The 25,259-nt window shown below is 39.0% G+C and overlaps 2 protein-coding genes across 2 annotated transcripts; both read right to left on the bottom strand.

The window, feature by feature from the left end:
• Window positions 1–3,612: 3,612 nt before the first annotated feature.
• On the bottom strand, window positions 3,613–4,536 carry LOC148804214 (dirigent protein-like). The gene has a single exon (XM_088903717.1). It carries the CDS (start codon window positions 4,358–4,360, stop codon window positions 3,791–3,793), a length of 570 nt encoding a protein of 189 aa, XP_088759843.1. The 5' UTR covers window positions 4,361–4,536; the 3' UTR covers window positions 3,613–3,790.
• A 15,933-nt stretch (window positions 4,537–20,469) lies between these two features.
• Window positions 20,470–21,324, bottom strand: LOC109114898 (dirigent protein). The gene has a single exon (XM_088895477.1). The coding sequence runs from the start codon at window positions 21,173–21,175 to the stop codon at window positions 20,609–20,611; it is 567 nt and encodes a 188-aa protein (XP_088751603.1). The 5' UTR covers window positions 21,176–21,324; the 3' UTR covers window positions 20,470–20,608.
• Between the last annotated feature and the right edge of the window lie 3,935 nt (window positions 21,325–25,259).

The raw sequence follows: 25,259 nt of genomic DNA, 5'->3' as shown, positions 1-25,259 counted from the left end.
TAAACATTTCATTTAAATGTTTCAGGTGGGACTGTCAATGCTACACACAAACACAATACTACTCAAAACACACTTGTCCAATATGGGTCCAGTCAGCATGAGTAGAGTACCAACCAAACAAGTTTCATATCACTATGAAGGGTTATTGTCTCTAAATGTTTGAGCCATAAATGACAATGGTACCAAACATGAGTTTAATATTGTTGCTTAACTCAAAAAAGTAGAATGGATGGATGATAGAGGTTTTATCCCCCCAAACATCTTTTTGTTTTATTTATTTTGATGTATTTTTAGTGATTGAAAAACTTCAAGAGACCCTATTAGAAACGACACAATACACCACCATTTAGATTGTTTTTTGTATTATTGCTACTTTTACCCGAAATGTTTTATGTTGCTCAATATGAATCGGTATACAACTATTATTTGAGGCAGTTCTATAATTGAAATAGCCATACCTTAAAAATGCATGTATAAGAGGCTTTTTGTTTTAGAGGGTGAAATTTGATCTTAATTTATAGCTAAAATGATAAGTTACAAGTGTTTGACCAGTGATAATAGTTTGGTTGTTTCATCAAAAAGGAACCAACGCTCATTGTGACTTTTTTTTTGTAATAATAAATGGATGTTATTTGTTTAGGTGAATTATCACTGTATATGCTTTTGGATATATAATTCGGCCACTTTTTCCCATGAACTATGATGTTTGTCCACATTTGGAGGCCTGGAATTTGAGAAACCATCTAAGATATCACACTATTATCTGGATCCACCAATATTTGGTGGGTCCCAGTAGCATGTCACCACTCACCACTAAGGTCTTGTTCGCTTGTTGGTAAATTATTTACCCTGGTAAATACAATCTGGGTAAGATTTTTTTGGGAAACACTTACCCAAGTAAGTGTATTTAACCATAAAATCCATTATTAAAATGGGGCATTTTTGTCCCATTCTAAGTATTGAAAACTTCCCCCTCATGTGAGAAAGTTATTTGTCCATCTAGGAGATGGTATCACTTACCCAGGAAAATAAACTTTTCTTGATCCCTACATTAATATGAAAAAAGAAGATGAGATTGTTGGTCAATGGGAACCAAAATCCCATTGACCAACTTTCCCCCATCTCAAAATCCAGAGAAAAAGAACACCCCATAATATACAAAAGCCACCTTTGAAACATGTGTAACCAACCAAGGTGTGTTTTACATTATTATGCTTTTGAGATGGTAAAAAAAGATTCAAATGTAACTCTTACAAAACCCAAAATCAATGAACTATGAATTATTCAGTATTGTTTCAAAATGACTGAATTAGCTGAATTGAACTACTTGCCACTTGGTCTTTTAGGTTATGTTTAGTTTGATGAAAAAGGTAAAGAAACCTATAAGGGCTTGTAAAGGTTTCCTAACTTCCCTACCTTTTCCTTCAAACCAAAGTGAACAACCATTTGATGAATAGGCCGTGATTTTTAATTGCTGAGTGGCATGTCAGTAGGCAACTTTACCCATGAAATTTTTTTTTTTTTCATTACGTGACCATTTTATCCACTAAAGCGAATTCGTAAATTATATGATTCAGCCTATTCAGCAGTTTTGAAATTTGGATGAATTATTCGATGATGCTGATCTCCTAGGTGGGACCCTCTAATGGCGGGTCTTGATCCTCGCGATACAAGATAGAATTGCTTGAGCCCCAAACTGAAGTAGGGAAATGGATACGGTGGCAATAGCACAACAATAATAATCGAAATAGCACACACTAATTGCGACGGGATCTCCTCCAAACAAAACTTTTGGGTTTTTTGCAAGCAAAAATTCTACCAGTTAAAAAAATTGTTTGGTAAAAGCTCAAAAAGGGCTTTTAGCATAAAACAAAAAGAGACAGCCTAACATTAAAAAAAGTACTTCGTAAAAAAACCATTTGACTTTTTCCGTTTAAAACAAAAAGCTCTCAAAATCACCGCCTAATTAATAAGTAGATTTGCATTTATCAAAAACATTAATAAGTAGCTTTGATGTTCGACTCTTTTAGCCTTTTGAGTCGATAACGACCAAAGAGACAACCTACTCTTGGTTTTTTCTTTATTTTTGAGTAAATTAAAAATACCCTCTTACTATGGAGTCATAGAAAAATACCATCGTGATCACAAAGACCCCCCCCCCCCCCCCCCCCCCCCCCCCGACTGTTAAGTCAACTGATGGTAAACACGAAATTATCAAACTGCCCTCTTTGTAATTCAAGGGGCGTGAAATGAAAATTTAAAATGATAAATCCATTCCCCTTTTTGTTTATTCCTTGCCCATTTTCTGATTTTCACTTAAATCCCAACTTATATGAACATTTTGTCATAAAACCATTTGATGAGAACCCTACACCGCTCCTTGTCAGAAGTTATTGCCACTATCTTACGGATAAAGAGCAGTCAAGTACGTTGCTGCCAGATGCAAAAGAATCTCTGGTGATATAAAAAAAAATCATTTGCATCTTTTATGCCGTTGTAGGAGAAAGAATGTATTTGTATTGCCACGCCAGCTATTTTAATCATATGAGAATCAATATTTTTAGGAATTATTTGGTTAATAAAAAGTAAGTGAAAAGGTAAAAATATCTAAACAAATAATAGAAGGGCAATTTTGAGATTAGAACTAATCTTTTTCAAGTGAATTGTTTATCACAAAATAAAAGAATAGACATTGCACATTATTACCCTGTACTTTCGAGCTAATTTCTCTTTAGTATTTGAATTTCAAAACGTGCTATTGTAGTCGAAAACTGTCAATTTAGTACTCACTATTTAATAGTTCGTCAATTATTTGTAGTATTTGAGATTATTTTACCCTTTTTCTTTAAAACATTAAAAGTTTGGGTTTTTTCCTGTTTTAATTCAAATTTGCCCATTGAATGAAGAGAACATAGAATGTTATTTAATGAAACCGCAAGTATACAAGAAAGAGGCTGCTCTATGAATCATTTGGATGGAGAGGAATAGAAGGGTTTTTGAAGGCAAATTTTCTCAAACGGATGAATGAAGGGCATTTGTGTCCTTTCACATGTTACTTAACGTCCGTCAACTTTTTTCCACTAAACCAGTAGTTTTCAGGAATTCAGGTATGACCCGTTATTGAGAATAGCCCCAAAGTATGCAATTTAGAATTTACCCTTTTTTTATTGTTTTAATAGCAGACCAATTCAAAAAGAAAAGAATCCGTTTTGGGTTTTATATTCTACCTTGTCGACGTTGTCGTCATCTTGTCACGTAGCTCTCAACCTTACACTTTCCGATACAAGGAAGAGAGATTATGAACGATGGGTAGAGGGCCAACCGGCGAAATTCCGTGGAACTCTTGAATCTGCATCTCACCGCATAAATTTTCATACATTTTTTAAGTCGTGGATGTCAACTTTCTTCTTCCTGCTTGTTGAATTCATTACATGATTTTAATTCAAGTGTTTACAGTGGCGTCATTTTAATGGAGGGGGAAAGTTGGTGAGACATCCTTCTTCCTTCTGGATATTCTGTTCAGAGATAGTTATATCAACGATATTGATCTTTACCCCAAAGAAAGGAAAAAAAGAAAAAGACATGCCGGGAGACTCCTTGTTAATTCAGTTTTGAGAGAAAGAAAGAAAGTTGCTTCTCGTTTAATACTTTCCTAATATATAACTGAAACATTCACCACCACGGAAGACCAGAAGTGCTTAACAATATCTAAACGCCACATATAGACCTCAATTTTATTCACTATAGCTAGTTCAATTCATTACTTTTTTTGTTGATCACTAGGTGTTTGTTACCAACACTCGTAGAGCTTGATATCGACGCGGAGCCTGAAGTAGACCTCTCCTTCGAAAGCATCAGTCATTATAGTGGCGATTCCTCTGGCCATGAAGAAGTCGCCGGTGCCACCCACAACTGAAATGTCCCTGGTCTTGTGCATTAGAGGATCGGCGCCAACGAAGTTTATAGTCCCTTGATAGTCAGTGCTGTTTAGAACGAAGGAAAAGGCTAGCCAAGCAGTGAATTCCGCTTTACTGTCGTAGAAGTAGAGGCCCTGCGCTCGACCGACGGGCGGCGAGTGTAGATTGTTGTCTAGGGTGATGGGGTCGTCGAACACCACCATATTTCCGAAATGGTATTGTGCTGCTAAGATGGTGAGGTTCGCCCCTTCAGGCGCCCCAACAATGGCAGAAGTGGCATTGTCGGCGTTCTTGCCGTTGTAAACAATGTCATGGAAGTAGAGAACCAACTCTTTACATGGTTTGTGGTACTTGATCTTCTTGCCACCGGGGATGGCAGAAGAGCCAGAGATATAAAGGAAGAAGACAAGGATGATGGGTGTTACGGTGTTTTTTGAGCCCATTGTTGAACCCTTCTCTCCTTATTGTTTCAAGGAGGAGACTGGAGAGAATTCTAATGCTCAAGGGAAGGACAGAAAGACACCTCTCTACACCACTCTGCACTCTCTCGGGGCCAAGGCCGAGGCCGAGCTGTGCTAATTCTGAGTTCTGAGTGTATGCCTTTCCCATCGTCTGGTTAGTTATATATATATATATATATATGTATTTAAAGAAATGAGATCTGGGTGAATGCAAAATCAAACAGCCGTAGAATCCACACTTGAGATCATCTTTTTCTGTTTGGCCCTGCTATTTTTTAAGGTACATATTTTGTGTAATTCTTTTATTTATTAGATAAATAAGATATTGATTATTTTAATTATAAAATTTTATTATTTAAAGGGACAATGAATTTTTCATAGACCCACATGAATGGATATCTCCATCGATCCATACAAATCAAAATCCCATTGACCAATCTTATTCCCAAGGTTTGCATGTTCTCTCTTCTTCTTCTCACACACCGTTGTCACTTGCCAGTATAATAATAATAATCTTAGAAATTTAATACATTTTGCATTTTTATAATATGATCGTCACACACCGTTGCCACTTGCCAGTAGGTTAGGTAATTTCGTGTGGAATTTATGGACATTTCATGAGCGTCTAATTTTCGATGGAGTTAAAAAAATAAAGAAAAACACTCTCTTTTTGAAACTTTCAAACGTAGCAACTAGCCAACTAACAAGAATAAGTGGTGGCTAGCAGAGGTGACGACTAACAATTGGACGTTATCAACTTCGATCTTTTCTATATATATAGTTATATAGTACTATTTTCATTTTTCAGTGAATAAGTGTATTACTGTATGGAAATGGATCGAAAAGCTTGTTCAAACTTCAAACCGAGCAGATATTATGAAACGAGATGCGTAGCACCAGTCGGTCCACTGAGTGCTGCTTCCTGCGCTATTGGGAGTCTTGATGAACATTAATTGTGGTGGGGTCTTCATTTGCTGCTTTTTGCGGTAGGTGTTGAATTTCATTATATTACGACAAATAAAAATAATAGGGACAGGGTGGTAGGTGTTGAATTTCTTTATAATACACAATTCTCTACAGTGGGTAGTCACTCGTTTGGTAATTTTTCCATCCCCGCTTGGTGTCAAGCCTCTCCAACTTGATGGGGCTGGGATGGAGACTGCACCAGCTAGTGGGGATGGAGACTATTTTTCAAAATTTAAAATATAACTTGGTTGACCAACCCCATTCCCCACCAAAGCAGTCTTCACCTCTGTGAAGGATTGGAGATGGAAGTTGATTTTTCTACCCAAGGAGATTAGGATCAAGGTAAGGAATACATAATTACTTAAATTAATATCGGGTTAATTAGGGATGGGAATTATGGTCTTCATCCTGAATCCGCCCACCCCTTTGCCATTCCTAATGCTCTATCCTGCAACTGATGTCTATTTCTCTTTTCCACTAGATGATATATATACTGTCCTTTGTAATCACTTGCTTAATCTTGGGTAGAATATTTTAAATTATCCCTAACTTTTACAAAATTGACTAACTCGGTTAATTAGCCATCGCATTCCGTTGATTTGTGCATGATAGTGCATAATTGTTATAATATTTTAAAAATCTAATTTTGCCCACTTTTTTTTCTTCGCCATTTCTAACCACTGAAGCCCATCTTATGCAGTTATGCTGTCATTAAAACCCAAAACAGTTTCTTCCTCAACCAAAAACTAAAAAGAAAAAAATAAGCTTGAGGATTGTTGTGATATTGGGAGACAATAGGTGAGGTTCTAAGGCAATCAACGGCAAATCTATCTCTTTCTGGCTTAACATTTGACATATTTTTGGTGACTTTTAGGCTCAGTTTGGAAAAGAGTGCAAAAGCTTATATTTTGTGTGTTTATACCATACATATTTGTTGTATTTATACTCTTTCCAAACTGAGCCTTAGTATCTCCTTAACGTTATTTTCTAATTTTTTTTTTGGTTTCAAACAACCTTCAAACCTAGTTTTCTTCACTACAAGAAAATTGACCATTGGCAACAGTCAAAAGTTTGTTTCTAAATGCTCAAAAAATGTTGCTAAAAGCTTTAATTATAACTGGATTGACTGTTGCGGATAGTGGTGTGGTTAAAAGTTTTTAGTTACAATCAACTGTTACTAATGAAAACGTATAGTCATATATGTATAGGAAATAAATGCACTAATTGTTGCTAAAGAATAGGCAACAATCAATCAATTGTTGCTTATAACCTTCTTTTACAATAATTCTCAGTGAAATAAAGAGAATCATTAATTCTTGCTAATTCTATTGACAACAATTATGCAATTATTGCCTAACACTCACATTAATTGTTAATAAAGTATAGGCAACAATCGAATAATTATTGCTTATAACCATTTTTTGTAACAATTTTCAATGAAATAAAGACAATCATCTAATTGACAACAATTATGTAACAATTGAGTAATTGTTACTGATGGTGTGTGATATGAATGCTCCTAGCTGGAAGATTGTTTGGACATTGGTTGCCAAGTGGGTTGCTCAAACTGCAAGAGATATGAATCAGAGTACCCAAGGTGGATAACCTGGCGAGGCCACTCCGATGCTTAACTTATTACTTAGTAGTGAATAGCGACCTGGGAATCAGTAAACTCGAGAGCTAGAATGCAATTAATCGCATGTACCTGGGTAACAGGGGCTCATGCCTTTATATAGCTGAACCACCGTAAGCCACACAAAACATCTCCGAGATCTTCGGCTCGAGCAGTAAGAGTCTGTTCTGCTTTGAGAGGTGGATAACGTAATGACTAATAAGGCTTATCGTGTCCATCCGATTTGGATGGGATGAGGATGAGGCCTACGGTTGCATGATATGATCTCGGAAGGCTCAGAGATAGCTAGCAGGCTTCTAGAATCTAGTACGTGTCACTTTGGTAGATTTGGTCATCCGAGGTATCCAGACTTTGATGCAATCTAAGGTGACCGGGACACCCGAGGTGATTTGATTCGCCGAGGTGGTCGGAGGTGCTAAATCATCATCTAGTTGGCAAGTTGCGTCCATGTGTCCTCTACTTATTAGGTCGGACCAAATCACCCCTCATCAATTGCCCTCCACTCCTCATGCTAGGGTTCCTGACCTGGTATGGGGAATTCATGACGAGCTGAGGTCGATTAGGCCTTGATTACCTTCCAGGTTGATGGCTGGTTTGGCGGTTTAACCTCAATGACCCACGTGGCTTAACCAAGAAACCAGATCGTGTGTCGGGGATGCGTGGACGTCATGTGGGTTATTTAACCCTACGAACGTCAAAACGTGCAATCAACCAACTTCAACCTCGGGAGGCATGCAGTCGGTTTCCTTGGGAGCCATTGGATCGCGTTGATCTTGACTGTCCAAGATCAACTACAATGGCTAAAATAGGGGCCTTGGGGTCCCCATTTTCTTCGTCATAAATTATGAGTTCGTGGTCTGAGCTCACGCGTCTGCACCCAGGTCGGTGTCACCTGTCCTTGTCCTCAAAATCACCTCCTTTTCTCTCTGGTTTTAGTAGGGATGTTCATAACAAGACCCAAACCGACCAACCCAGTCCGATCCAACCTGAGTTGGCTGGTTTTTCTTCAGCACCGGTCAGTTTCAGGTTACAAAAAAATATAATATCGATTGTTCGGTTCGGTTTTGGTAAACCGAAACCAAACTGACCCAAACCGACTTAGATATTATATATATATTTCAGTTTTAATTTATATTTCAGATATATATTTGTGAATATATATATATATATATATATTTCAACTTTATTTCAAAAATATACAATTATATATAAAATTTCTGATATATAAAATATCCGTTTTAATCCATCAAATCATTTTTAATTTTCAAGCATCCAACCTTTGCTTTCTTATACTTGAATCCTTTACCGTTCACATCGAGAGAATCATTTACAAAACCGACCCAAACCGATTCAAACCGACCTGGCCGGTTTTACTTAGTACTGGGTCGGTTTCGGTTTCATTTCTAGGTAAGTTGACCATGTCGGGTCGATTGGAAAAATGCCAGTAACCGACCTAACCTGACCTGTGAACAGCCCTAGGTTTTAGGTAAGCCTCCTTTGTTCCTTGTTTGTTTTTCTTCAATTGTGATGCCAAGTATTAGCACTGACAGTTTACTAGATGCCAGTAGTGAGTCAATTGGGGCCGAGGTGGACTCCTCGGGCTAGATGGTAGAGTCTAGTCTTGCCGAGATGGATGCCTCGAAACATAGCTCTGAACCTAGCCCATCTGAGGTGGACTCCCCAACAAAGGAGCAAGAGTTCTTCGAGAAGGAAGCCTTGACCTCCCATTGTCCTCGGAAGCCAGAGTTAGATCTCTTCGGTCCTTCTGTTATGATTATGGAGAGGCTCCGAACTCTAGTTGAGTAATACAAGTTTCCTGAGGACCATGGTTGGAGTATTCCCTTAGAAGGGTATCCCTGGGATAATGATCCCGATGAGATCATAGTATTCAAAGACCAGATAACAGCTGGGTTGTGCTTTCCACTCGACTCATTCATCATAGAAATTCTCAAGTTTTTCAATATCACCATAGGCTAGCTCCACCCAAACTTAGTTCACTCTATAGTAGGTATCGTTTCCCTGTTTCATCACTTCGATAAGCCTTTAACCATGGACACTTTTAACTCGATTTGTTCCATCAAGAAAAATTTTGCTAGTCTCTCTTCATTTGAGTACCGTAGTTACTACTTGACCCCCCACCTTGGATACAAGATCTTATATGGATATCCCAACAAGGTCCTGGCTTGGAAGAGACACTACTTTATCATTACTATGGTTGGGGGTGTCTGTTTCCAACGCTCTGGAGGATGACCATCATTGACCATGGCATTAATCTATATAAAGATATGAAGAAACAAATTCGTTCCTAGGCAAAGCTCATGTTGGACTTGAACGTTTTTCTGGCCGAGGAGAAGTTGGTTAATGCGGGGCTGAGTCCGGGTAGGTCTCCACTTTGGTGCTTTATCTTTCCATTCCATCTTCGCTTTGGTTGGCTGAACGCCCCCTTCTCTCTTTCTTGTAGGTACTATGGCTGATGTTCTGATTTCAAAGCTCTTTACTGACATGAAGAAGAGGAAGGCTTCCTGAGCTAATCTCCCCGCCGCCGAGCCTATCACCACTCCTCCTGCACCTGCTACTTCCATAAGAGGCCACAACTCTGCAAGCCCGAGGTGGCCCAAGAGTATGAGCTCCGACCCATTCAACTCGAGATCACCACTCCGAATGCGATCCACTGGCAGGGCCAGAGCATCTATGATGCCCGAGTAGATACCCTCAAGAGCAAGGAGGTTATTTTCCCTACCGAAGTTGCCCAGTATGCTGAGATGCCACGCTCTAAACTCGCCACTACAGCTTGGGGTCATCTCATGGTGGTATGCTTCCGAACTTACATAATTGATTTTTGTATCTTTGGCTCCTACTAATTGTTTATTCTCCTTGCATATGAACTTGATGATTCATTCATTGGTGGAGCAGTTCGACTGTCAGGCAACACAACTACAAGTCTCCGAGTGAAGGCGAAGGCCTTGGAGGCCAAGGTGCAAGCTGTCGAGGCCAAAGTGACGGAGTGCCAATCGAAAACAATTAAGGTCATGGACTACACCAAGAAATGGGAAGCCGAAGAGAAGCAAAGGGATGAACGTATTTGCGATCTAACAAAGGAAGTCGAGGAGCATAAGGTTCTCCTTGTCAACTGTGAGGCCATCTTCTCGGTGAAGGTGAAGGAGGCTGGGGCTCTTGCTGTCCAGGCTTACAAGGCTTCTTCGAAATTCGATGACTTCGTGAATGAGACAACAACCTTGGCATTCCGCAAGGGCTTCAAATTCTATCGCTGGTTGGCTTGGTGTGTGTTCTCTCAGCTCGACCTCAAGCCGCTCACCATTGTTGGGGTTTCTACAGAGATGGTGATCCAGGCAGAGGAGGAAGACCTAGACTTCGAGGAGGATGATGACGACAACATCGGCGGGGAAGCTAGAGAGAAGTTGGGGAACTTTGACATTTCAATCAACGAGCTCATGGAGATCGATGAGGTTGCTGCTACAAACACATCTATGGAAGTGGACCCAACAAGAGATCCTGAGCTTGTCAATGGAGGGTGTGAGGAGCCACATCAAGACTAACATTTGCCTCTTTTCTTGGACCTCGTTGTTTATAGTGTATATCGAGCCTCCGAGCTTGGCCGTAGCTCTCTCTCTCTCTCTCTCTCTTTTGGAATATACTGAGGCTTCTTTTGTAATGAAGTAATGAAACATCTTTTGTTTTCCATCTTGTGTTCAATTGTGCAAAATTTTTCTAAATGTAGATTACTCCCAAGGTGCCGAGATGGCAAGCTAGGCGTAAATAGGAACAATCCGAGTTCAATGTAAGCCGAGGTGCACCGACACTATAGGATATGTGTCTGACTTGTCTGCACACAGGTGAGGCTGAATGCAAGCTACTTTTATTTTGCCCATGCCGGGGAGGCAACTAGGTCTTACATTTCCCATTACGAGGAGGTGACTAGGTCTTGAATTGCCTATGCCAAAGAGACAACTAGGTCTTATTTAGCACCGATGTCTTTTATTAGCTCGGTACCATAGCCCTTAGGCCTTGGGTGTGACTTGTAATCCACTCTTCAATACGTGCCTTGACTAGCTCAGTGGTCTTTTAGACTTAACGAATTTTAGTGGATGTCTCACTCACGAGCTCATAAGTAGTACCTCTTCAAGTTGTCAACATTCTAGGCTTGGGGTACCTGCTTCCCATCAATCGTTTCAAGCTCGTACGTGCCTTCTCCAAACACCCCTCTCACCCTATACGGGCCTTCCTAGTTCGGTCCGAGCTTACCTACATCGGGCTCAGGTACCATCACCTTTCGAAGTACAGGTCACCAACTTGGAATTGGTGTTTCTTGACCCAAGCATTGTAGTACCGAGCTACCTACTGTTGGTAGGCCATAGTTCAGATATAGGCTAGGTCATGTACTTCCTCAATCAGGTCCAAGTTAGTTCAGAGTTCGTTGTTATTTGCATTCGATCAGAGGTAGCAATCTCTGGACCTCTCTTTCGACCCTCGAACTTCTCGAGCTAGGCCTTCCGCCTTACTTGGCCGAATTCTAGGTATGCAAACAAGTAAACGAAAATCAAATGGAATGAAAATAAAATGCAAGAAGAAAATAATGAAACTAGAACTAAGGCTAATGTAAACTAGTTGGGATCCGATTCCAAAGGTGGCAGTAGTGGTGTTGGCGAAATGCAAGTAGGAACCCCTTCTCTTTCCTGGGTGTCCTCCTCTTCCTCTACCCTTGAACTTCTCAAGATCAGCCTTTTGTCTCACCTGGGAGCCGAATCCAACCCTTTCTCAGCAGCTCTTGGGTCCTTTTTATAGAGAAGGGTGGATATAATTGGAATTAGAGAGAAAGAGGGGGTGGTAGCTGGGTTTTAGCAAAAATATGGGTGCCCTGGGTTTAGAACGAAGGGTTAGGATGGTTCTAAGATGATCCTAAGGCTGAGAAGAAAAGGAGTGGGTGGCGAATATTATGTAGGGTTGAGATTTAATGGTCAGGGGCTGAATGGTGAGGATTAGCAATTAGGTGGCACCCTAGGGTTTAAAAACTACAAAAAGAGTGCCTTAGAATGGATGGTGAAGATTAGGAGTGGAGGGTGGAGATTAATCAAGTAGGGGTGGCTAGGGTTTGCTAAGAGTGAAAAGAATGGGTTAAAAGGTGCCTTAGGGTTTACTAAAACGTGAGGAGCATGCAAATACAATAGGAGGGATGCCAAACTGGGTTTAGTAACAAGGAGACACCCTCTTTCTTTTAGTTTTTCACAAAAACACCCCCTTTCTTAGTTGGACTTGACACCAACTTCCCAAAATCTGAATTTTAGCCATGTAACTTCCCTAGTTCTCCATAGAATTTTCATAGAGACCCTCAGAGGTCACAACATTGAACTTAACTAGGAAAATGGCATGCTTTGACGGGAAGTTCAACCCTTACGACCATGTCAATGCATTCTAGTCTCATATGCTACTTGCTAGAGCAAATGAGGCAAGCATGTGTGAGGCCTTCTCCACCACCTTTAGAGGACTAGCCCAGTAGTGGTACGGAAATTTGGCACCGGGCTTGATTATAAGATGGGCGCAATTCGCCAACCGCTTCACCACCCACTTCATCACCAATAAGAAGTGCCCAAAATCCATTGTGAGCTTTCTAAATGTGGTGTAAAGAGACAATGAGTCCATTAGGAGTTACATAGCGCGCTTCAACACTAAATGCTTGCAGATACCTGACCATGACCCGGTTATTCGACTCACCAGCCCAAAAGGGAGTTAAGCACAACAAGTTCGCATGGCACCTCGGGGTAAATCCATTGAAGACGATCGAGAAGTTCCTCTCCGATGCTGAAAGGTTCATGAGGACAGAAGAGGTCCACAAGTCCAAAGCAGAGATTCAGTAGGGAGAAAAGAGGAAGAGGGAAGACGAAGAAGCCAGTAGCAACAAGCATCGACGAAAGAAGAGCAAGTCATCGAGGAGAAGCAAGTCTCCACAAAAGAGAAGTAAGTCACCATCCTGGGGTTCTAGGTCAAGTCGGCGATGTTGGACCCCTCCTGTTGAAAGGACCTCCTACAACCCCCTCAATGCAAAGCAAGGAGAGATTCTGATGGCGATCAAGGATTCCACCTATGTCAAGTGGCCACCCAGGATGTGGGGGGACCTGACAGCTAGAAACCTGAAGCCACTTCCATCATGACATCGGGCACAACATTGAGAACTATCGAAACCTTTGTGATGAGATGGAAGAGCTGATCCGCCATGGGTATTTGAAGAAGTACATCTAGTGTGAGGGCAGGAAGTCAATAGACCGCCAAGTAGATTAAAAAAGAGAAGCACTAGAATTGAGTAGAAGGAATGACCTGCCACCTCAGCACAACAACCACCTGAAGATAGGCCGATCCGTGGGGTGATTAACATGATCATCGGTGGGTCAATCGTGGCAGGGTGCGCTATAGCAGTAGGGAAGACCTTGGTTTGGGAGTTAGAGCGAGAAGTAGAGAACCCACCAAAGAGACCTCGGGTAGAAGAGCCCATCTACTTCACTAAGGACGACACACGTGGAATCCAATATCCGCACGATGATAACCTAGTTGTCAAGCTTGTGATCAACGACTTCGAGATAAAGGGAGTGCTGGTGGATTCAGAAAGTTTAGTGAACATCTTGTTCCTGAAAGCATTTGATAAGTTAAAGCTAAAGCGAAGCGACATGAAACCAATAGATTTGCCCCTGGTGGGATTTAGCAGAGAGGTGGTCAGGCCCTTCGGTTGACTTACAATGCTAGTTGCAGCAAGAACATGGCCCAACTCAATGTGCTTCGAGCACACATTTCTAGTGGTTGCAACTCCATCCCCCTACAACGCAATCCTAGGTCGGGCCATCCTACATGACCTTTGTGCAGTAGTGTCCACGAACTATCTATCGATGAAATTTTTGACAAGTTGCGAAATGGGGGTAGTACAAGGTGACCAGCTAGAATCGCATAAATACTACGTGGCGGCACTGAAGGGCAAGGCGAAGTCGGCAGAAGATGTCGAACTAGAGCCTCCACTGAGCACAAAGAGGAGTAAGCTGCCCCAATGGAGGAAACAGTCCACGTACCCGTCTTTAAAGTGGAGCCGACGAAGACCCTTTAGATCGGTGCTCTGCTAAGCAAACCTCTACGGTCGCAGCTAGTAAGTTTCCTACTCAATAATTTAGATGTCTTTGCTAGGTCCATGACAGAAATGCCTGATATTGACCGTAGTATAATTACTCACAAACTTAATGTGGACTCCTCAGTCAGGCCAGTTAGACAAAGAAAACAAAACCTCGCTTAGAGCAATGGAGGGTAGTTAATGAGGAGGTTGACAAGCTCCTCACAATAGATTTCGTTAAGGAGGTCCAATACCCGAGCTGGGTGGCCAACCCTGTGCTAGTAAAGAAGCCAATAGAAAGTGGTGCATGTGTGTCCACTACATCGATCTCAACAGAGTCTGCCTGAAGGACTACTTCCCATTTCCTAGAATAGATCGCCTAGTAGATGCAACCTTAGGGCACAAGTTGTTGATTCATGGACGCCTACTCCGACGATAACCAAATTAGGATGGGTGTAACTGACCAAGACAAGACTACTTTTGTAACCAAACTGGGGCTGTATTGCTATAAAGTAATGCCCTTCAAACTGAAAAATGATGGAGCAACCTTCTAGCGACCTATAAACAAAGTTTTTGAACCTTTGATCAGAAATAAAGTAGAGTGTTATGTTGATGACATGTTCGTGAAGACCCAATTTTCAAATTCTTTAATTGATGATTTAAATTGTGTTTTTCAAATTTTAAGAAAATTTAATATGAAACTCAACTCGAACAAGTGTATCTTCAGGGTCACGGCGGGTAAGTTCCTCAGCTACATAGTGAACCGACGTGGCATCGAGGCCAACCTAGATAAAATAAAGGCCATACTAGATATGAGACCACCCCAAAAGATAAAGGAAGTTCAAAGGCTAACTGGTTGGGTAGCTACCCTAAACCAGTTTATGTCTAAATTGGTAGATCGGTGCCTTCTCTTTTTCACGAGCTGAAGAAATACTTAAGTTCTGCATTGGTTTTAACCCGACCTGAGGAAGGTGATGAGCTGAAGTTATACCTCTCCACGAGTAACGAGGTGGTCAGCTCGGTATTAATTAGAGAAGTAGACCAGGTCCAACGACCTATCTACTATGTAAGTAAGGTTTTGTAGGCCGTAGAAACCAAATACCCCATATCAAGAACCTGGCATATGTGCTAGTAATAGTGGTTCATAAATTGTGCATGTACTTCCAAGCCCACACGATCATTGTCCTCACCCACAAACCATTGAGGTATGTTCTTCTGAAGCTCAAGGTGTCAGGAAGATTGATGAAGTGAGTCATTGAGCTGAGCGAGTACGACATCCGGTTCGAGCCACATACAACAATCAAAGCACAAGTCTTGGTGGATTTCATGGCAGAATGTTCATTCGACACGCCAGCTCCTGAAGTAATCAAGCAAGTTAGCACGTCGAAGGTGTCAACTAGTGCAGCACCAGTCTCGGTCAGAGAAGGCCCGACTTGGGATGAGGAGCCCTAGATCCTCCATGTAGATGACTCATCTAATCAGCGTGGAAGCGATGCGTGACTAATATTGTATGAATAGCTAGCATTATTTATGGTATGAAACTCCTAAAGAAAGGACTAGTTTGGAGAATTGGCTCAAGACTAGAAGTCCTCATTTGGGAAGACCCTTGATTGCATGCCTTCCTCGCCAGATTATAGGATCCACATCCACTCCACCAGGCCATCGCAAATGAAGTCACTAAGGTCGAAGATCTGATTCTATGTAACCCCCACCGATGGAATGAAAGCATTATTAATTAGACTGTTCTCTCCATCAGAGGTTGAAGGAATTATGGCCATACCTCTGAGTATGGAAGAAGACGGAGATAAACTGATATGGGCTTTCTCAAAGGATGGAGTATACACAGTTTAATTCGATTTCTCAAAGGATGAAAAATCGACAAGTAAAGGTTAAGGCCTCTTGCCCAAGATGTGGATAGGAAGAAGACCTTCGACACTTACTTATTCTGTGTCCATTTACAAAAGTAGTCTGGTTTTGCTCACTTCTAGCTTTTATATCTCTGGAAAGTTGGACTCAAGAATAGTGGGAGACTGGATAATATCTTGGTTCCAAGATGACTAATATCTGGATGGAAATGCAGATAGATGGGCACCTTTGTTGGCAGCTTTGGAAGGCAAGGAACGAGTTATTTTACAAAGGCCAGGATCAAGCTCCATCCTTAGTGGTGAGGAAAGGTGTTTGTTTATGGAATGAGATACACGCTGTCAGTCAGTTCTTGATGGTGAAGGAAGAGCAATTAGATTAGGTTCTATGCATGGAAATCCTGAAGGAGAGATTAGATAAAGTTTTTATAGAATCTGACTCTTTATATTAGAAGCGGTTAGAGCAGTAAATGAAAATTACAAGTCAGAGCTTAACCCTTTAAAAAGTACATGGTTGATCAGATATTGGTTGTTGGATTTTAATCTCATAAGAGATTAAATCCAATGGGTTTGATTGGTCAATTACATGAGAAATTACATCTGCATGCTTGATTGAAAAATTAGCTTTTCTCTTACTAAACCCAGTTTTGAACTTATCCCACATTGGAAAATTATAAGGTTTGTTTTCAGTATTTTAATAGGAGCTGATTTACACTCCTTAGAGATAGTAGAGGAGAGTATGGGGATTTGATACCGCGCAACGCGCGCGCACGCGTGTGCCGTGCAATGAGGCACTTTAGAGGCGCACTTTGCTCGCACGCACCCGCGTGGCTCGCGAAGGGCGGCTTTGGTTTTGGTGTGATGCTGACCATTGATCACCGTTGATGAGATCAACGGTCATGATTCGATCGAGTGTGATCAAGAGGCACAATTCAAAGTTAACAGTCATTAACTGTTAACTACTTTTTAACAGTCACAATGTTTGAATTTGTGACTGTTCAATGTGTCTTCTCTAAACCAACACTTACTTTTTCTTCATACCTCTTCATAAACTATTTAAGGAGCATGAATCAGACTCCAATAACACATAATTTCGAAATTCACTCTATCTTTCTCTCAATTCAGTCCATTCTGCTATAATCTCACAGAAGGTTTCTTCGGAGATTCTTCAGCTTTGTTGGTTGCAGATTCTCGCCCAAGGCTCTGTTGTATCCTGAGAACGGATTTGCCTGTAACCCAACAACAAACTCAATGAAACTGATATATGCACAAATTATGTGGCAGTGGCAGCATGAGACTTGGTCAAGTTTGTTTCTTTAGTCTATTAGTATCTTTGAATATTTTTTAGCCAGTAGTAGATAAGCTTAGTTTGTTTTAGTAGATAAGCCCCAGGGGTGAGTAGTTCCTATTTTATTTCCTAGTTTGTAGCATTGTTGTTACACAGTAAGGCTATAAATATAGCTTGAAGGAGTGAATAAAGATCATCAGCCTTTTCTACCGTAGAATTCTTTCTTTCTCCCTCTCTTTGACCCTCTTCTCCTTTACTTAAATTCAGTTATATCAGAAACTGAGTGGGGGCAAATAACGTTATAAAGACAATGTCTTCAGATGCACCTCCGAATTTCTCCTCCAAAGTTACAATGATCCCATTTTCCAACATTGGTAGCTTTGGAAGAATAATAGGGTGGCTCATCATCTTGCCCGTCCACAACTCTCTCCCCTAACACAGCACAACTGATGACGAATCATTTTTCCTCTTGGTTCAGTCCATTTTCTTTTATTTGATTTGAGGATTTGTACTCCCCTTAATTGCGATTAATGATTTTTTTTTTCTTTTACGAAGCTCTTTATTACCAGAAAAAAAAATCTTTGCCAATAGTAGTTGTTGTCACTATACCTTACCAATCTGCCATGTATGTTGTTGGCAGATGATACAAAAAAAGAAAAATAAATAAAAAATCATATGCATCTTTTATGCCATCATTAAAAGTTATTTTTATTGCTATTACCCGAGAAGAAGAATCTATGTACATATATCTCACACGAGTCACACCAATTATTTATATATCTCACATGAGTTACACCAATTATTTTACGGAAAGGTACACACGGGCTTAATGTAGATTTCTGATTTCTATTGCAAAGTTATAAATATTGAGAAGCTACAAAAATCACACTTTATTTACTCATACCTGCGGTAAATTGGAATCAATTCCGAGTTGACATCTATCTCAAATGTACTTTGAACCTACAAATTTTGACGTTGAAGTTATCAGTCATTCTCCCATTATTTTAATCATATAAGAACCAATATTTTTACAAATTGGTGTGTTACCAATATGTAAGTGAGGATAAAAATCTCTCATAAATAACAAAATGTCAGTTTTAGTATTTAGCCTATGTTTTGGAGTGCTTAAAAATAAGTATTTATTTAAATTAGAATCACACCATTAAGCACTTATTAGTATTTGGAAAATAAAATTGTAATAAATACTTATTTTTTAAGCTTAAATTTCTAGCTTTTTTTAAGTACTTCAATAATAAACGCTTATAGATTTTTTTCTGCCAAAACTGTTCCCATTTAGAGATACCGTCTTATTGTTAAAGGCATTTGCAGATAATGGGGTAGAGCTTCTGGAAGGCGGTACTTGCATATCTTGGGGCAGAGCTTCTGAAACCTGCTTCTCGTTGAGAATTCCACATTTTGAGTAAATACGGACTGCCTTGGTTTGTGTGGTTTGGATTTCGTTATTCGGGTGGGATGATATGTTGTTCTGACCTTATGGGTAGTTTATTTGCGAATTGCGATTTTGTTGTGATGCGTAAGTATGTGATAATCATAGTGGAGTAGTGGGGTTCGTTTTTTGTCTGTTCATTTCATGGTGGGTGAGGGTAAAAGTCATAGATGTTTTGTTTCTTCATCTTCATCATTACATTTGGCCTTGGTTTTTTGAAGGCGCATCTCGGCATTGGCATGATGTAGCACAAGGTGTTTTCTCCGGTTGCGGCATCCCTCCTCTCATGCCATTGGACGGAATTGGGGCTTGCGGATCTCGCCAACGATTTTGAGAGTGGCAGCAACAACTCGGATTTCAGGGTAGTAGAGAGAGGGGTGGTCGGCCAGAAGGTTGTGGACGGGGTGATATTGAAGGTCTCTTTAGAGTTGTTAGCGTGTGGTATTGTAAGAATAGAATGCAGGCAGAGCTAGGGTTCGGACCACCCCCGTGATGGGCCGCTGCAGTTGGGCACAATCTCAGTCCGCCACGAATTCTTAGCTCTTGAGAGAGAGAGAGAGAGCGCCCACCACCCACAGGAAGGTTCGTATGTAGTAGGCAAGATAGGTAAGGAAAATGAGTGAGCACATAATAGCTCTGTGATATATGACCCAATTAATGTGTTTTTCATTTAAAGGTTTAATTATTCATTATTTTATTATCTTATCAAAATAATTAAAATATAAAACAATAAAAAAGTAAAACCTGGAGTTGAGATTCATTTAAATTTTTTTATTTTTAATTATTTTGATAAAGATAGTAAAATAATGAATATTTTATTTTCAATATAATATTAGTTTAAAAAGAAAAGAATCCATTTGGTATTTTGTCTTGTCATTTGGATCTTCTTTAGACCTACAATTATTTGTCATGGGTAGTGGTCTTCCCATGTGTGTAATACTTTTTAATTTATATAGCCCATAATTCGTTAATCAAAAAATTGTACATTTTTTTTTCTTTCCTCCCTATTTTCACTCTTCCTCAATTCCTCATCCTTTCTTCTCTCCCTACACCCTAATCTACTGGTTTTCTGCTATACAACTGTTCAAAGTAAATAATGAATAATTATTTGAATCCGATTCTTCATTCCATTTTGAATACTAACTAGATTTCAACAATATGAGTTAAATGGTTTGATTATTTGAATCCGATTTTCCCCTGTTTTGGCAAATGACAAATAATTATTATGTGAGTTTTTTTTTTGGTAGAAAGGATAATCCATTAAAAACAATGAACTATTATATGATTGTGTTAAGACTTTTGAAGTTGTTATGTGACTTTGTAGGTAGAAATTGAAGTTAAAAGTCGTCATTCACATTCTCTAAGAAAGACTTTGTACCGAAAATTATTGTTCATGAAATTTGAATTTCTTGGATTGAATCCTTTTTGCATTACTACTCCATCCCCAGGAGATGTTTACTCGAGCAACTGGTCACTGGGCATAATGTTAACAATGTTTGAAGAAGAAAAGTTTTGCCTGAGTAACAGGCCAAATTAAGGTTGAACATGAGGTCATGGCAAGAAAACAAGTGGGTCAGAGTTTGGGGAAGAAAGATGATTATAAAGGGGAAGAACAAAAAAGAAGGGAGGAAATCGTTGTGTGAAGAAATTTAAAAGAAACCAAGTGACTCTTGAGTGAAGGAAAGTTGCTTCTTGTTTAAGATTTCCTATCTCTTACCAACTGAAACGTTCACTGCCATAGAAGACCAGAAGTGCTTAATTCTTTACAGAGGTAGAGAAAAACAAATCTAGTCCCATCAAGCAGCTATTACAACATAACAATATCAACTTTTATTTGATACATATGGATCGCATAAAATCCATGAAAAACAAATCTAGACTTCAATTTTATTCATTACTTTTTTCTTTTTTTTGTTCAGTAGGTGTATGTTACCAACACTCATAGAGCTTGATATCGACGCGGAGCCTGAAGTAGACTTCTCCTTCGAAAGCATCAGTCATTATAGTGGCGATTCCTCTGGCCATGAAGAAGTCGCCGGTGCCACCCACAACTGAAATGTCCCTGGTCTTGTGCATTAGAGGATCGGCGCCAACGAAGTTTATAGTCCCTTGATGGTCAGTGCTGTTTAGAACGAAGGAAAAGGCTAGCCAAGCAGTGAATTCCGCTTTACTGTCATAGAAGTAGAGGCCCTGTGCTCGACCGACGGGCGGCGAGTGTAGATTGTTGTCTAGGGTGATGGGGTCGTCGAACACCACCATATTTCCGAAATGGTAATGTGCTGCTAAGATGGTGAGGTTCGCCCCTTCAGGCGCCCCAACAATGGCAGAAGTGGCATTGTCGGCGTTCTTGCCGTTGTAAACAATGTCATGGAAGTAGAGAACCAACTCTTTACATGGTTTGTGGTACTTGATCTTCTTGCCACCGGGGATGGCAGAAGAGCCAGAGATACAAAGGAAGAATACAAGGATGATGGGTGCGATGTTTTTTGAGCTCATTTTTGAACCCTTCTCTCCTTGTTTCAAAGAGAGAATTAATGCTCAAGGGGAAGGACGGAAAAATTACACCTCTCTACACTCAACACTACTCTCTCGGGGCCGAGGCCGAGCTGAGCTACTTCTCTGAGTTCTGAATTTGCCTATCCCATCGTCTGGTTAGTTGTATATATAAGAAATGAGATCTGGGTGAAATACAAAATTGAAGGGGCCGTAGAAGTTAGAACCGGCACGGCACCAGCTAGAGAGCATCTTTTTCCGTTTTTGTCCTAAAAGATTCCCTTTAGGGTTTGCATGTTCTCTCCTCTTCTTCGCTTAACCTTCCTTCCTCAATCTTCTCCACCTACTACCATCCTTCTTATTAATAATAATAATAATCTTAAAAATTTAATATTTTTATAATTTTTATAATGTGGTCACTCTAATTTTCTTGTGGTCGGGTTTGAAATGTTTAATTATGTTTTTACCTACCCTACGGGCCCATATGTTCTTTCTGTATATGGCCTTAAAAAAAACCAAAAATGAAAAAAAAAGAAAAAAATAACACTCTTTCGGATCTGCTCCTCACTGGGCACGTGTCACACCAACCTCTCAACAAGTTTCAGTCATACACTAGAAACATCTCTGATCTCCCATTTTAGGAGTTGGGATCTGTTGGTCAATGTGCTCCTCACAGGCACATACTACATGTATTAGAAATGTTTCTCATGAATATATACTAACATAAAGTGCGTGAAATATTCCCAATGTAGACCGGAACATACTATGAGGAGCATGCTGAATAACAGATCGGACTCTATAATTATGAACATGTTCATGACATGAGTTCGGATTCAATCAGGGTAAAGTTTATTCGGGCAGTGTTTACTGTTTTGCATTGAGAATATTTTCGTACTTGTATTTTATTTTATGGAAAATACAAGATTGAAAAAGTCAATTGGAACAGTTTGAGCACATGGAAGCCGATCTCCTGAGCAGACATTATTAGATGCGTAATATGTCTATTCATACTCTTAAAGTAAAGGTCAAAGTCAATGCTGGGTGCTACTTACTTACTTATTATTGGGAGTCTTGATGAACATTGTCGATTTGAGCTAATTAATTAATTTGCAATTGTACTAGTCAAACTGTAATGCCAAAATATTGAATTTAATTAATTTAAAAGGGTTTCAATAATTAATTAATTAATTAATTAATAGTTAATAAATCCATAATTAATTATATGTAGACAGATAGAACACCCTGTTAATTTTGTTAATCAAAGGGGCAATGATTCAGCATGCTGGTGTCTTCATTTGCTGTTTCATTGGCGGTAGATGTTGAATTTCTTTATACTACAATAATATAAGAGGTGGGGTAGGTGTGGTTAGAGATGATAATCTGGCCTCTCCAACGTGCATGATGGGGTCGGGGATGAGATGGCCAATGAAGTTATATTTTGAAAGTATTTTTTTCGCTTCATGGGGCTATAGCCCATCCCCTTGATAACCTACCAACTGAAAAGTAGTTCTGTATAATTGTATTAATGTTATTATAGATATTGGACATATATTGTAATATTGTCATTGACCTCTCCAACTTGATGGGATCGAGGATGGACTGTTTTGATGAGGTGGGGATGAGATGGCCAATTAAATTTTATTTTAAAATTTGAAACTAGTTTTGTATAATTGTATCAATGTCATTACAAATATTAATGGACATATATTGTACTAATGTCATTGGCCTCTCCAACCATTAATAAACGGATGGAGGCTGCTTAGGTGGGGTGGGGATGGGAAATTTTGAAAGTAGTTCTGTATAATTGTACTAATGTCCTTGCATATATTGGATAAATTTCTATTAGTATAAACCAATTTAAATTAGTGATTTTTTTCTTTTAAGTAAATCTTTTTTTCAAAGCATATATTTTTAACCGAAAAAAGAAAAAGAATACAGGGATTCAAGTCCCTTATAGGAAATCCATCTCCGACAAGTACTGGAGATGGAGGTTGATTTTTTCATTTTTCTCGCTAATGGGGATTGGGGTCAGGGATGGGGAATTGCTTATTGGGAATGGAGATTATGGTCTCCACCTTAAACCCACCCTGTTGCTATTCCCAGTTCTCCTTCAATTGGTGTCTACCCTTTTTCATTAATTGTCCTCTGTTAATCACCTATTCAATTAGTTTTGGGTAAAATATTTAAACTATCCTTAAGTTGTATAAAATTGACTAACTCTACCCATCCTGTTTGCAAAATACATGAAAGTTGTATAAAATTGACTAACAATTGACCAACTCTATCCCTACTGTTAGCATATTATTGCATTCCATTTGAATGTAATGGTACATGATATAATATTTTAAAAATCTAAATTTTTTCATTCTTTCTTCCTCGTCATTTTTAACCATGCGGACGGGATTAGTCCACGCCACACCCCAATATAGCGTCAACAGGAAAAACTCGTGGATGCATCCCCTCCACGGTTTATTTTTTATCCCATGCTTCACAAGTCTCTCTAAAACCCTATTGTTTGTTTCACATTACCGTTGGATCAAAACCCTATTTTTTATCCCATGCTTCAATTGTTTAAATATTATATTTAATATTTTTGTCAATAAAATATTAATTAATTTACATTTTTTAATTTTTAAAATTTTTCAAAATATTAATTATTTTACTTAATTGTTTAAATATTAATTATTTTACTTAATTTTTTAATTTTAATTTTTATAATTTTTTAAATATTTTAAATATTTTACTATTGTTCTATAAAAAATTAATATTTATTGGTTAATATTAATTCATTGATGCATTTTTCAAAATATTTATCATATAAATTGCAAAAATTAGATATTTATGATTAACTGTATATATCATTCATAAAATGTATTAAGATATATAGAATAAAAAAAGTGTAATGTGGACTGGTCTAGTCCACACAGTTTGTCCACAGTCAGGATAGTTGTGAACTGTAGTGTGGTGTGGATTGGTCCCTACCACAGGGTGTGCTATGGACCAGTCCCCACCCACCAATTTCTCATCCACACTACAGAACACCCCCTAAGTTTACAAAGAAGCTTAGGTCATTGTTAACGACATTGTTGTCTTAGAAATTCTCAACATACTATGAAAATAACAAATGTTGAAACATAAAATATTTCTACTTAGGGGGCGTTCTTTTTTTGGATTTTAAGATGGGGAAAGTTGGCCAATGGCATTTTGATTCCCATTGACCAAGAATCCCATGTTTTTTTTTTTTTTTCAGATTTATGTGAGGACCAGGAAAAGTTTATTTTCCTGCTTTACCATACACATCTCGTAGGTGGATAAATAACTTTCCCACCTGGGGGGAAAGTTGTCAACACTTGAATTGGACACAAATACCCCTTTTAATAATGAATTTTTATGGCTAAAATGGATATTGTCTTATTTACATGGGAAATAAAAGAACATGGGTAAATGCACTTACTCGGATAAATCTTTCTTGGGAAACACTTACCTGGGTAAATACATTTACCTGGATAAAAAACTTACCAAAAAGTAAACAGGGCCTTACAGCAAACAATAGGTGAGGTTCTAACTCCTAAGACAATGGAAAATCTATCTGTTTATATCAATGCTTTCGGGCTTAACATTTGACATATTTTTGGTGAATTTTAGGCTCAATTAGGAAGGAGTGCAAATACATATGTAAAGTGTAAAACCCTGAATCTTGTATCTATTTGTATTATACATATTTCAATATTTGTATTTCTACTCTTTAGTCTCAATTTGGAAGGAATACAAATATAAATATATAGAATACAAAATATTGTATTTTGTATGTATTCACACAGTATATTTATATTTGTACTGCCTTAGTGTCTCCTTAGACAACCTTTAAAATTTTCTGTTTAGTTTTGTTTTACTTTTCTTTCTCTCTCGATCTTTCTTATTAGACACCGCGAGACCGGCATAAAGGACTGATGTCGATGGGACAAAACATGCCACTATTTTGCATTTCTTCCACTTTTTTTCTTTAATTTTTTTGGGTTATAATTGGGTTAATCGTATGGTTGTAGTTGCATCATGAGAAGTAAAATTTAATTGTTTTAAAAATGTA

Source organism: Nelumbo nucifera, chromosome 1 (genome assembly GCF_055504915.1).
Source record: "Nelumbo nucifera cultivar China Antique chromosome 1, China Antique-T2T, whole genome shotgun sequence".
In the NCBI taxonomy this organism is placed as follows: domain Eukaryota; kingdom Viridiplantae; phylum Streptophyta; class Magnoliopsida; order Proteales; family Nelumbonaceae; genus Nelumbo; species Nelumbo nucifera.
Note: the sequence above shows the minus strand (reverse complement) of the source record. Positions and strands in the feature narration are given on the sequence as shown.